Source organism: Hyperoodon ampullatus, assembly GCF_949752795.1.
Source record: "Hyperoodon ampullatus genome assembly, chromosome: 6".
In the NCBI taxonomy this organism is placed as follows: Eukaryota; Metazoa; Chordata; class Mammalia; order Artiodactyla; family Ziphiidae; genus Hyperoodon; species Hyperoodon ampullatus.
The window spans coordinates 4278543-4292836 of NC_136919.1; the positions used below are offsets into that span (position 1 = coordinate 4278543).

General features: G+C 51.4%; 1 protein-coding gene across 1 annotated transcript in view; it reads right to left on the reverse strand.

Moving 5' to 3' along the window:
* Positions 1–3943: 3943 nt before the first annotated feature.
* The window catches only part of CFAP77 (cilia and flagella associated protein 77), a gene marked incomplete at both ends in the record, with an annotated part of 131694 nt that continues 121343 nt past the window's right edge, over positions 3944–14294 (reverse strand). The window contains one exon of the mRNA XM_079707239.1: positions 3944–4066. Coding sequence (XP_079563365.1) covers positions 3944–4066 — 123 coding nt within the window. The remainder of the gene's footprint in view (positions 4067–14294) is intronic.

Sequence of the window (14294 nt, forward strand, 5' to 3'; positions counted from 1 at the left end):
ACTCCTGCCAAGTGCGCAGCAACACGGGCACTGCCTTCCTCCACCTCCAAGGGAACTTCTGAGAATTTCAAGCTGACCGGCTGAGGGTCCAGACCAGCTGCCTCCTTGTGGTTCGTGAGGACAGTACACATGGGCCTCTTTGTTTGGTTAAATCTCTGGTGGGGTTTGGCCAAGAAACCCCACCAGGAGGTAGAATGTTCCCAAACGCCAACCAGCAGGGAAATGAACGAAAACAGGGGCTCAAGGCCGTATCTCTGGCGACAGCCCTGCTCACGTGGCATTTGTCGGCACGTGATTAGGACGACTTGGGATGGAAAGCTAAGCCCTCCCCCCCATTTCCTCCCATCTTTAATTGAGGAGTGGTTTGGAGGGACAGGCCCTGGAATGCACAGTGGACCGGTCACTGGCCTGGGGCCGGCTTATTGAGTGAACTCAGGCCACCTTTGACATCTCTTTTCCATCTGTGGAGTGGGGACGATGGTGGTGGAGGGAGGTTAGCAGATGGTCCCTAAGGCCCCTGCAGGCTGGAACCTTTGGGGACTCTACCCTGGGTCAGGAAGGATAGTCAGGGACTCCAGCTGTGCCGGGAGACCCCCCAGCCAGGGTCAGCGTGAGCCAGGACAGGCGTTTGGCCGGTGTGACAGGATACCGGCGAAGGCGGAATCAGACCAGAATCGGACCTGGGGCTTTGTGGAGGCACAAATAATTAATGAGGAGGGAAGGACCGAGCTGGGGGAGGGAAGGAGGCAGGGAGGGAAGGGCCAGGCACCTCCTTGGCCTCATACTCAGACCTGCCAGAGGGTGGCGCTGTAGGACAAGGAGCGGAGGAAACCTGCTGAGAGCCCCCCCAGCGTGGCCCGGGAGTACACAGAGGCTGGGGAGACTCCAGGAGAGGGTGCAGGTGTGTTCCCAGGGCATCTGTCACAGCCCCCTCGAGTCCCACAGCACGCGGCCTGCCTGCTTCTGAGGCAAGAAGCAATTGGATTTGCAATCTCAAAAAGAGATTTCCTGGAGCTTTTTCTGGCCAAGTCCATATTCTCCTCCTTGGCCCAGTCCTTGGAAAAGCAGGCCTGGAGGGACCACTGAGCAGTGGGGCATCTTGCTCATTGTCATGGCAGAATCGCTCACTCTTCTGTGGATAGAGTCTAACTTCAGGTCCTTCAGGAAATTCTGTGTCCTGATGCGTCACCCCCTGCCCCTTTCCACTGGGGATTGCAGAACAAAAGAGTGGGTTCAGTTCCAAATATTTTGACCTTCTTGATGCATGTGGACACAAAGGCTTTGAGCATCCTGCCCTCGGTTGCTCACAGAATTCCGGCTGTCCCTTTGCAGTGTGCTTTATTAATACGAAGAAAATAATAATTCGCATTCATCTAGTGCTTAAAAGTGCCAGATCCTGTGCTAATCACATTATACACATTCTTTTTTTTTTAAAATAAATTTATTTATTTAATTATTATTATTTTTAATTTTTTGACTGCGTTGGGTCTTCGTTGCTGCGCGTGGGCTTTTCTCTAGTTGCGGCGAGCAGGGGCCACTCCTCGTTGCTGTGCACATGCCTCTCATTGCGGTGGCTTCTTCCGCTGCAGAGAACGGGCTCTAGGCGCGCTGGCCTCAGTAGTTGTGGCTCGCGGGCTCTAGAGTGCAGGCCCAGTAGTTGTGGCGCACGGGCCTAGTTGCTCCGCGGCATGTGAGATCCTCCCGGACCAGGGCTCGAACCCATGTCCCCTGCACTGGCAGATGGACTCTCAACCACTGTGCCACCAGGGAAGCCGTATACACATTCTTGAATGTAATCATTATCTAATTTCACTTGATGAAAACTCCTGTGGTGTGTCAGGGTCCTGTTTCACAGATGGGGCACAGAGTGGTTAGGACACTTTCTTGGGGTCACACAGAAATTACTTAGTGGCGCTGGGTTTCATGCCCTTGAATGGCTGCCTGCTCAGTGGCCAGGTCCCTCAGGCTCAGCCGTGCTCCCTCACCGGGGTCGCTTCCCCCGGGGGTCAGAAGGCTGCAGGGTGGCTTTAACAAAGACCAGTAGGGATGCTTGTCTGGTTCGTGGGGTGGGAGGGGAATTTTAGGCCCTTAGAATGGGGTGGGGTCTGTCAAGGCCCCCCACTGAACCAGATTCCTGAGGGGGTTGGTAATGTGTGTGGCATTTTTATGGAATTAGCTTCTAAGGAGCTGCAGTGAGTGTGTGTGTTGGGAGTGGGGAGGCTGCTCAAGAAACTCACTCAGATCTGTAGTCACCAGACTCGGTGTGTCTCCCGGCCTAGGCTGATGGATAGTCCCCGCCAGGCACTCAGCCTGTGGCTCAGGAGCCACAGCAGATGTTCAGGCAGCAGATCATTCCACAGGCCCTTAGGTCTGGGCCCTGGGCCCTTAGACCCCTGATCCCATGCCACTTCCCTTCTAGAAGAGGAGACAGGCAATAAACAAGGGCTCATTGCTTTGCGGAGAATAAAACAGGCTGGTGTGGGTTTAACTGAGGGTTACTCCAGGGAGGCCTTTCGAGTGGGGGACTTGTTCATATCTTTTTCTTTTTCGGCCACACCACACGGTTTGCGGGGTCTCAGTTCCCCGACCAGGGATTGAACCCAAGCCATGGCAGTGAAAGCCTGGAATCCTAACCACTAGGCCACCAGAGAACTCCCTGAGTGGGGGACTTGGCTTTTGAGTGAAGATCTAAATGACAAGAAGGGGTGGGCTGGTGACAAGCCGTGGAGAAGGGATTGTGGGCAGAAGCAGGAAGGTGGTTCAGGAACCTACTGCAGTTCTCCAGAGAGATGACGGGGGCTCGGAGAGACGGATGAATCAGGGTGTTTTTGGAAGTAACATCGATGGGCTTGTTGACGGATTGGATGAGAGCGTGAAGGAAACAGAGTCGTGACGGTTTTCGTCTTCAGCATCTGGGTGGTCTCAAGTTTGAGATGGGAAAAATGGAAGGAGAAGCGAGTTTGGCGGAAAAAAATCCAGAGTTCTGTCTTGGCTGTGTTGGTTTGAGACGAATGCCAGATGCTTGAGTGGAGACATCCGGGGAGCAGCTGGATAAATGAGTGTGGCATTCTAGGGAGAGATCCGGGCTGAAGGTCAGTGATGGGCTTTGCACAGGTGCTGTCGAGATGTCTTGGAGGTCATCTCCCTTAAAGAGTCTGAGGTTTGTTCTCACACTGCTCATAGGTTTACTAGCTTTCAAATAAAGGCACAGGAGGAGGATGACAAATAGCACTTTTAATTTAAAACAGATCAGTATCTAATCTGTGGGGAGAAGCCAAAGGACCTGCAGAAAGATTGAGGTGCAAAGTGCCCCAGCCTGGGTACTTTGAGCCCCGGAAGTCTCTCTCTTTCGGGAGGGGGCAGGGTGACCTTCCAAGGTCAGTGCCGGTGGAGGAGCCCATCTGGGCCCAGCACTGAGGAGGTGGGGGCCGCTCTGAGTAAGGAACGTGGGCTCTTCCTGCCCTCAAAGGTCCCAGAGAGATGGTACCGCCATGGAGAGATATCAGGAATCCCAAAAGGAGCAATTAAAACTCATGTTTGGAATATAAAATGAGGACTTTCAAAGCATGGCACTGTCACACTTTCTGCAGCAAATACATGGGTTGTTTTTAACACTTGAGGGCAGAGCCTCAGAATCGCCCCTTAGTCTGGAGTCTAAAATCTGCCTTGGATTTTGGGTTTCTCTTATCAGGTGAGGGCTTGAGAAGAGAGGGTGGGGGGCCTGCAGGAGGAGGGCGGTCCCTAAGTGGAGGGTCCCTGGGGCTTAAGGGAAGCGAGTGTGGCTAACTCTAAAGAGGGGGCTCTTACCAAAAACGATCAAACTAAGACCTGAATCTGAGGTCCTGGCCGAGGAGGCACCTGCAGAACAAGGGGGACTGTCTCATGTTAGTTGGGGCAAGAAAGGTGAGTCCTTCGGAGGATTTTCTACCGTGTCAAGAAGGCTTTAGGGGTGGGTGTAGTTGCCCATCCGCAGGGTTCCCTGGCGCACAGCACACTCTTCCCGGTGGGCTTTGAAGGCTCTCTGGCGATGGGCCTCGGTGGGGAAGGTATCGAGATGGGGGCCCACCTGTGGACAGAGGGAGAGCGGGTCAGTGGGCATGAGTGCTCGGGGACTCGGCCTGGGGGCGCCCCGCCCTTCCCTGGCCTGCCCCCTACCTCCGTCTTAGAGTAATAATAAAAATCGCTGTCAGAGGGAAAGAAGTGAAGGGAAAGTGCTGTCCCGGTGCTGCGGGGTAAAGTGAGGGGTGACGTGGGACAGGGATGCGAGAGCAGGGCTGCCCGGTGCCCTTGTTTTTCCTTTTGTCCAGCTCGTTGCCGGGACGACGTGTACATGATAAATATCCCCTGCCGAGGACTGGGTTCACCGTGCAGTGGGACCTCACAGCCGGCATCATCCTTCACGTGCTGATTCTCCACCATTAAAACCCCACACAAGCCGCCCTCTCCAAGGGGGGGCTTCCTGGCACAGCTGGCGCTCCATCACCACAGGACCATCTGAGGCCACCCCGCACTCCAGGGGCCAACACTCAGTTGCGCCAGAACCAGAGCCAGATCCAAGGAGTGGGGGGCCTCTGTCGTTAAAATTTTATGCAGTCAGTATTTTGGCCTGCCCTTGCCTCTCAAGAAATGGTGGTGAGCAGAAACCTCTCCTGTCTCCTGGGTCTGTGACACCACCTCCAAATGCCAGAGAATTCCCGTAAGATGGCATTTCTCTTTTAGGATAACTAAGGGAGGCACGGGGTAGAAAGGGTTCAGGCTTGCTTGTTTATTTATGCATCTGTTCATTCATTCATTCATTCATGCATTCCCTCACTCGTTCAGGCCACACATATTAACTGAGCACAGCTCTGTGCCAGGCACTGGGGTACCGCGATGAATGAGAGGGACTCTCTCTTCCCCGGGGAGTGGGAGCAGACGTGGGCGACGGTTACACAGCTGTTTCATGGAAATCAGTGCAGTGATGGGGGCGTCAGTAGCACAGGTAGGTGGGTTTAACCGTCTCCGGAGTCAGGAGCCTCTCTGGGGAACAAGGGGAGGCTCGTAGGATGAGCAGGGTTTCCCAGGCTAAGGGGGCCACATGCGTGCTGGCCTTGGAGCGCCCCACAGCTCAAGTCCCCAAGGCGACATGGTGGCCCAGATGAGGGTCCTCAGGAGCAGCTGAAGGCTCTGCCGTGACTTCGAGATAAGGCAGGACCCCTGGCCAGGATGGCCACAGGCTCTGGTGCAGGACCAGGCCGGGGGTGCCCTCACCACCACAGGGGACGCCGTTAGCTGAGACCACAGAGCTGCAGGCAGCCTTCCCGTGACGAAAGGTGAGAGAAGAGAAAAACTGGGAGAGGATAAGATATTAAAAGGAAGTAGAGGGAAGGCCAGGAGGAACTTGTAGGGAACGTCTCTGTGCTCGGTGTCCCACACTCTGGCCCCCCTTGGGGGAGCACAGGGGCCTGGGGGGAAGTCATGACCCTTAACCAGAGCTTGTGGCCCAAAGTGGCTTCCTGACAGCAGAAAACGCAGGTGCAGACCTGACGTGGCCTCCTGGTTCCCTGGGTCCTGCATCTGCTGCCTCCCTCCGGACCCCATCAGACCCCCCCAGTCCAAGGTCTGGGCCACGGCTTAGGGTCAGTGAGACCCAAACCTCAGGTCCAGGGGGCCATGCTTGCCGTCAGGGGAGATCAGGCACATCAGGTCACAGGGGGCCACAACAGAATCCAACTTAACCATGTTCAGTTTACAGGCGAGGGAACCGAGGCCCGGAGCAGAGTTTGCCCAGGGTTGGCCCCAGAGGGAATCAGTGGCAGAGAAAATCTGCTTTAGCACCCACTCCCCACTCACTAACTCCTGGGCACTAAGTTCTAGATTCCTTCTAGAATATTCTGCCTTGGCTGCCCCTCATGCTGTGTCAGGGGAGTGGGGGGACTCCCTGCACCTCACTCATGGGGTGAAAAGGGGGTTGGGGGCTGCAAATGCTTATTAGAAACCCATAAAAAAATCAAATGGTGATAAGTAGATTGGGTTAGTTATTCCGGGACATAAAACTGCATCCTTCACTCTCTGGGGGGTGTGGAGACTCTGGAGACCCTGCAGAAAGCCATGACCCTCTCCTCTGGGAAAATAAGTACCCACAAGTCCTAACGTACAAACAGCGCAGGAGATTCATGGACGCTTTGTAAGTGTGGCGGCATTTCTGGGAGCCATCCCAGCTCCAGCCTCAGGTTTCGGGTTTCTGGGATATACGTCAGGATCATTCGGGGCTCTTGTCACCCGGGTAGGGCCTGAGCCCAATCCCGAAGCTCTGAGTCCACCCGGGCAGGCCCTTCCTACAGTCACCGAAGCCCCACCCAGACCCAGGCTCAATGCCTGGTGTCAGCTCATTTCAATCAATCATACCACGATCTTGTTCTCAGCTCAATCTCCAGTTTCAGAAAAATTGCCAAGTGGCCTCACAGAAGTTATTGAGAAGAGAGAAGTTCCAATACACTGTGCAGGAGGAAAGTAGCCATAAACAAAAGGCCTTTTCCAAAGTACATCTTGTATCCCTTCCAGCAAGGGGTGGGAACTTTTACACAGTGACGTGATTTTCCTGACACCGTGCTTCCCAGAAAGCAGCTAGAGATGCTCAGTAACGCCTCCTGGGTACCTCGGCTGATTTGGATGCCCAGCCGCCTGGGCCTCTTAGACCTCCGTGGTCATCGGTAGTGTTCAGAGTGGCAATAGTTCTGTCCCTAGGGCCCGGTCACCAGTCGTTCTTAACAGGGAAGCACAGCTCTGCAAGTCCACATCTCTGCAACTCTACATGCCCCTCTGTGGCTCTTGTAAAGGGTTGAATGGTGACCTCCCCCCAACAGATACATCCACATTCTAACCCCGGAACCTGTGAATGTGACCTTATTTGTAAAGAGGGTCTCTGTAGATGTAATTAAGGGTCCTGTGATGAGAATATCCTGAATATTCAGGTGGGCTCTAAATCCAATGACAGGCATCCTTGTAAGAGACAGAAGACACAGACAGAGGAGAAGTCCACCTGAAGACAGAGCCGTAGGTTGGAGTGATGCAGCCAGAGCTTGGGAATGCCAGGAGCCACCAGTAGCTGGAAAAGGCAAGAAAGCCTTCTCCCCTAGAACCTTCAGTGGCAGTGCGACCCTGCTGACACCTTGATTTTGGAGTTCTGGCCTCCAGAGCTGTTGGAGAATAAATTTCTATTCTTTAAACCACTATGTGTTTGGTAGTTTGTTATGGCAGCCTTGGGAAACAAATGCAGCCCTCAAGCCGTTCCCTGAGTAGTTCAGCATGCAGGAATGCTGGGTGGTGTTGATGTTGGGTGGTATTGATGGTGGGTGGTGGGTGGTGTTGACTTGGTGCTGATGGTGGGTGGTGCTGATGGTGGATGATGCTGATGGTGGGTGGTGGGTGGTGTTGATTTGGTGCTGATGGTGGGTGGTGCTGATGGTGGGTGATGCTGATGGTGGGTGATGCTGATGATGGGTGGTGGGTGGTGTTGATTTGGTGCTGATGGTGGGTGGTGCTGATGGTGGGTGGTGCTGATTGTGGGTGATGCTGTTGGTGGGTGATGCTGATGGTGGGTGGTGGGTGGTGTTGATTTGATGCTGATGGTGGGTGATCCTGCTGGTGGGTGGTGCTGATGGCAGCAGGCTCAGAACTCACTCTCATCTCCTGAGTAGGTGGAGGATCCAGGCCGTAGGGCCTGCTCAGCTTAGAGGTAATCAGGTTAAAACCAGCACACAAATAAAAGCGAACCCTAGGAAATATTTTCTTTTTTGCAATCTCCTTTTACTTAGAAACTTTGTCAAGGAAGAGATATTCATTCATCCATCCATCTAAAAAAGTATTTATTCAGCACCTATGTGCCAGGGATGGTGAAGCGCCACACCCTTTGTACTTTGGCATTCCCAGTTCCATTTTCCCCTGGTTTTCCAAAGGGGTGTTTTGGGCATAGGAGGTTCACCCCAGTGACTGACCACACACGTTCTGACACCTACTATGTTCTCAGCAGCACTGGGCTGACATGGGGAAGGCCAGCGTGTCGTATGTGGTCCCCGATGTCAATGGAGTCCCATTCCTGCTGGACTCTTGCAGACTTAAGTCATCCCTGGGGTGGATCCAGGGAAGCTTAGGTGAGTGTCCAGCCCCAGAGCCCTAAGAGGTGGGGTCTGCACCTGCCCTGTTCCCTGAGGACGCCCAGTGCCTGACATGGGACCTGGCATTCAGGAAGTGTTGAAACAAAGTTGGAAGAGTGAACAAATGAGTGAATGAATGAATGAGAGAGTGAAGGAAGGAGGAGGGCGGAACTCACCTGGCCTCAGGTGGTCAAGGAGGGCTTCTCAGGCCAGGTGGGCCTGAAAGGATTGGGATGAGGGAGGTGGAAGGGAGGTACGGCAGGGGAAATGGTGTCAGCAGAAGGAGGAGAGGGGTCGTGCGTGGGTCTGGAGGTGAAAACCGAAGGAGATGCTTAGTTGCTGGGGCTGGCCGACTCTCCTGAGAGCTTACTCAAGCAGGAGCTTCACCCCTGCCCTCCTGAGGTTGTTCTTTATAAAGAGAAGGGAAAGGGAGCCTATTCTGTACCCATGAAATCCCCAGAGCCCCAAGCAGAGCATGGGAGTCCACGGAGAGGGGCGCTCCAGCTTTCAGAATGCCAAGAAGCAGGCGCCCCTCTGCAGCATTTGTTCCGGAGGCTGGTGGCTGGGACCCTCAGGCTGATACAGTGACAGACCTGCCGTTTGTCAGGTGCAGTGCACTTATTTCACACAAGCCTCAGAGTACCCAGACGTTGTCTCCATTTTACAGATGGGGAAACAGGGGCCCCAAAAGGTTAAGTCACTTGCCCCAGGTCTCAGAGACCCAGAGCCCCAGATCTGGGAGTCCTGGCCCCAGATCTTTACCGATAATCTCCACTCTCAATAAATGCTCAGGAAATGAGGCAAGTGAAAGGCACTGCTGGGAACATGTGGCTCCCATCCTGCACGCACGCACGCACGCGCACACGCACGCACGCATGCTCTCTCCTCCTAAAATAGCGGCTCAGCCAGAGATGAGGGTCCTAATTACAGGTCAGGCCTCAAGCGCTTGTGGTCACGACCCTGTGGACCCCCGGAGTCAAAGGATGAAGAGCTGTGGAGCAAAGAATTCCTTCTGAGATGCTTCTAAATTAAGCCATCTGCAGTCTGTCTCCGCCTGGAGCTAAGAAATTGTAACGGCTTTGGCAGGAGACAGCTCTGCTGAATGGAGCTGAGTCGCTCTTAGGTCAATGCAGGTAAATAAGAGACGAGCGCCACTGGCCCACCAGCAGCCCTGGGAGCAGGACGGGCGGGTTGGCGAAGGTGCTGGTCCTATTTGAAGGGGGAGCCTCTCAATACATTGCCCAAGTAAGTGCAGACCGGGCGTCCGCGCTGCACAGTACACCCTGGGGATACACTGGTGAATAAGGCAGACCCACATGGACCCTGCAAGATGGCCTGGGAGGTGGCCGCTGAACACATTAGACGTGTAATTGTTTAATGGCAATTTAATAGGACTGTGGACTGGGGAATTCTAACGCCATCTGGGGGGCAGGAAGTTCTTTCTAGAGAGGATGAGAGAGCTATGCAGGGGAAGAGGAAGGCAAAAATGTCCTAGATGGGAGGGAACAGCCCAAACCCTGAGCAGATTTGGGCAAATGGGAGGGAATGAAAGCCAGTCAGTGTGACTGGGGGACAAAGATGAGGAAAGGGAGGAGGTGGGCAACTGGCAGATCTTAAAAAAGATTTGCATTCAACACTGGTCCTAGGATCGTAATTGTAATCCCTGGATAACACTCTTTGCCTCTCTGCAACCAGACTGGAATAAAAGATTCCCAGAAACCTGGGGTTGGAAGAGACCTCGGAGATCACTGAATCCAACTCTCCCATGATACAGATGGAAAACCCAAGACCCAAAGGTGGGAAGCGATTCTCCCAGGGTCTCCGTGGTCCTGGGCAGAGCTGACACTAGCATCGCCTTTTCCTGAGGTCCACGCCCTGCCCACTGTGGGCCCCACTCCGCCCCCAGGGGATCTAGATTCCTGGATCCCATTTCCCAATTCATTTGAAAGCATCTGTGCTTTTCTGATCTACTTAAAACGAGACAACTTTTCATCTGATTGATACCCTTAATTGTGCCTTTGACATTTCATTAATTTTGCTCTTGACTTCATGGCTTCCTTCTTTGAAGTTTCTCTGTTGTTCTTTTTCTAGCATCTAGAGTTGTCTGCTTAGCTATAATTACCTTTTAATCTTTCTTTTTTTTTCCCTCTAGTATTAACATTTATACAACATAGCATTGGCAGCTGTGTTTCCCTCTACATTTTCTTTTATCTCATCTCACAAGTTTTGAGTTACCTTTATTTTTGTTCGCTTCTCTTTTCATCTAATCTCTATCAAATTTCTGTTTGGATTTCTTCTTTGGTCCTGAAGTTATTTATAAATATGGTTTTCAATTTCCAGGCAATTTTGTTAGTCATGTTTTGACCGATTTCTAATTTAATTTCTTTGGTGCCAAAGTGATCTGTGTGAATCAGACCGTTTGGTATTTGTTGAGTTTTTATGCTTGTTTGAAAAGTCTGATCCATTTTGACAGAAAATCGCTACGTGGACTAAACTGGTGCCGCTACAGAGAAGGTGCCCATGTGCTCTGGGTTAGGGGATAAGGTGTGACCCTTGCCCTTGCATCTATGTGCTCATTATTTCACTTATTGAATACTTACTGAGTACCCACTGTGTGCCAGACTCTACACTAGGTACCATGATTCAGGGAGAATTTAGAAAGCCTCTCCTGTCATAGAGCCAGGAAACTAGTAATAAAAATATGAGCACACAACTAATTATTCGCTTATAGTTGTGCTAACTATTTATTTATTTTTTTGGCTGTGTGGGATCTTAGTTCCCCAACCAGGGATTGAACCCTCACCCCCTGCAGTGGAAGCACTGAGTCTTAACCACTAGACAGCCAGGGAAGTCCAGTTGTGCTAACTATTAAAAGAAGTACCAGATTCTGTAAGAGCTTATAATACAGAGAATCAAAAACTCAGACTTTGGGGCCAGAGGAGACTTCCCGAGGAAATAACATACAAGCAGATACTTGAAGGATAAGGTGGGGATGAGGTGAGGGTGAAAGTGGTGCTGCAGTCCCACGGTGACAAAAAAAAAAAACAGGCAGAAGGGATGAACAGGGCAGGTCACGGAGGGGAAATCTGAAGGCCAGCAAACACGGAAAGGGGCTCAACCTAAAGTACGTAATCAGGGAACAAAGCAAGAAATACCGTTTCTCGCCCATCAGATTGGTACTAATAGTCATAGGTCCGACAGTAGAAATGGGAACTTTCATACACTGCCAGTGACGGTGCTCATTGGTACAACCACTTGGAGAGAGATTTGGCTTTAGCTAGAAAGGCTGGAGCCTATGAACCCACGAGTCCATGTTTAGGTATATGCCCCGGAGAGACCTTCAAAAAGGTCCACCAAGCAATGTGTACAAGAATCCTCATTATAACACGATACAAAATCCTGGAAACAACCGCATGCCCATCCGTGGGGACTGGATATACCGAAGGTGGTGAATTCACGCAGTGGAATCATCGGCATCCGTTAAAATGACCACTCCAGAGAGGGCCTGTCCAACGAAAATGAAATAAAATGAAAAATTCCGTCGCTCTGTCATGCAAACCGCATTCCAGGGGCTTCATAAGCCCGTGTGCCCACGTGGGCTACTGCATTGAGCAGGGCAGCTGCAGAACACGCCCATGATCACAGAAAGTTCTGTGGAACAGTGCTGCTCCAGGCCCAGCTGAGCCAAAAACACAATGCTGCATGGGAAAAAGTTTCCTTTACAGATGGAACGTAAGTATGATGCCATTTACATGAAAAACGTAAAACCTACAAAACGATCCCCTGTGTTGTTCAAGCCTGTGCATGAATCTAGTTAAACGGAAAGAAATGGGAGGAAAGAATGTGCCCGGAAGTTATGCCTGGCATTGCCTCTGGGAGGGAGGGGGTGAGAACAGGGAAGCAGAGGGTGCTTCTGTTTTATCTGTAAGGGAGTATTGCCTTTTTTTTTTTTTGCGGTACGTGGCCTCTCACTGTTGTGGCCTCTCCCGTTGCGGAGCACAGGCTCCGGACGTGCAGGCTCAGCGGCCATGGCTCACGGGCCCAGCTGCTCCGTGGCATGTGGGATCTTCCCGGACCGGGGCACGAACCCGTGTCCCCTGCATCGGCAGGCGGACTCTCAACCACTGCGCCACCAGGGAAGCCCTGCCTTTTTGTCTTTTTAAGATGAAAACACAAGAGGTGATTTTCAAACTGCGTTTTGGAGAAGCGACACAGGGCCAGAGGTCTCTCCCTCCACACACCTGCAATTTAGAAGCAGTTCCTGTTTTATGAGAGCAGTTTGTTGGAGATTTTGTGTTTGATTCCATTTGAATCCGGAGTTTTGCTGCCAAAAGGAGTGTCACCACCAGCGGTGTGTGACTTTGGCTTGTGCCCCACAGCGGGAGGAACCCACCCACCGGTCAGGTTCACAAACTGAGCAGCTTTCCCAAGATCCTCCCGACACCTCCTCCTAAAAGGGGCAGCCGGGCCAGCTGCTATCCAGACCTCTCTCATGAGCCTCACAATGGTCCCCCAACTGGACACCAAGCCCTCCAGTGCCAAGTCTGGGGGCCGAGAAGGCAAAAAGGTACGATCTGAGGAAAAAATAGCAAGATTTAAAAAAAAAAAAATCTCCCAAAGAGCTAAAAAAAAAAAAAAATGACAGCTATAGAGATTTTAGTTTAGTTTTTTTTAAGTGACAACCGCTCAGGTGACTGGGAGAGATTTTGCTTTAAAAGATTGAGGGGCTGTCTCCTCTAATGAGAGGTACTTGAAAATTATGGATCAGTCCCAGGTCAGTAATTTCTGCCAAGCTCGGGCAGCTGGAGGTCAGAGGCCCTGTAGAACACAAATCCATGCAGGATGTCGGCGGGCACGGTGGGTCCTGGGCTCTGATGTAGCAGGTCTGTCGTGTAAGTAATTAACGAGGGTGGCAGTCTCTCCTGAGACATCTGGTCCCCTAAATTGTTATTCTGCTACCGGCTCCAATTTCCCTGTGGTCCAAAAATAGATGGAGCAAGGACACAGGGCCTGACCCGCCCTGCTGACACATGCTGTGTTTTCAAAGAACATCCAAACCCGGGCTTAGAAAAACAAACATCCTGCCTGCCCACAAGGTCTAATGTGGGACCTCGGGGTACCGTGTCAGGTGAAGGGGGAAGAGTGATGGCCCCCAGGTGAGGGCTGGGGGTACCAGCCTCACTTGACAAGAGAGGAAACTGATTCTCAGGATGGTTAAGACACTGGCTCAAGGAGACCCAGCTACCAAGCGGCAAAGCCAGACCTGGGAACCAGGTTTCTGCTCCACTGACTGTGGAGTTCTTGAGGCTTACTGCGGCAGAAGAAAAGAGAGTCATGCATGTCTTTGAACATAAGAATCGTTTTGCTATTTCAAGAAGCCAAACAATATCTCTAGATCATTCCCAAGGATTAGCTAAGGCTAGTCAGCAGCAGTTGAGATCAAAACTGAACAATGAATCTGCTTGCCAGGTGCTGGTAGATAAATAACAGGGTAATACCAAGGCGGGGTGTTTGACTTTTCCAAAAAACTCCAGGTTGGTGCCCACCTCTGCTTCTTCAGTGTCTAAGTTTAGTGGGCTGCAGGTAAGCGAGAGTCATAATAGCTCACTGGGGAGGCTGGGGCCACACAAGACCCTCCCTCACCATCTGAGGCTATTTCTTGGTGCCCAGTTATCACCCTGTTCAAGGCTCTAAAGACAGAATCTGGGAGTACTCGTCTGACTCAGGTGGGCTATTTTTTTTTCAAGTTTTTTTTTTTTTAAACAGCTCTACTGAGATAAAATTTACCCTTTTAAAGTGTATAAATCTTTGCTGTACACCCGAGACTAACAGAACATTGTAAATCAAGTATACTCCAATATAAAATAAATATTAAGTTAAAATTAAAAAAAAAAAAGAAAAAATTTTTCTTCCAAAAAACAAAGTGCATAAATCAATGATTTTTAGTATATTCATAGGGTTGTGTAACCACCGGCATACTCTAAGTTTAGAATATTTTCATAATCCCCCAAAGAAACCTTGTACCCTTTGGAATCACTCCCCATTTCCCTCCTCCTGGCCCCTGGCAACAATTATTCTACTTTTTATCTCTATGGATTTCCCTATTCTGGACATTTTCTAATGATGAAATCATACAGTGCATGGCCTTTGGTGACTGAC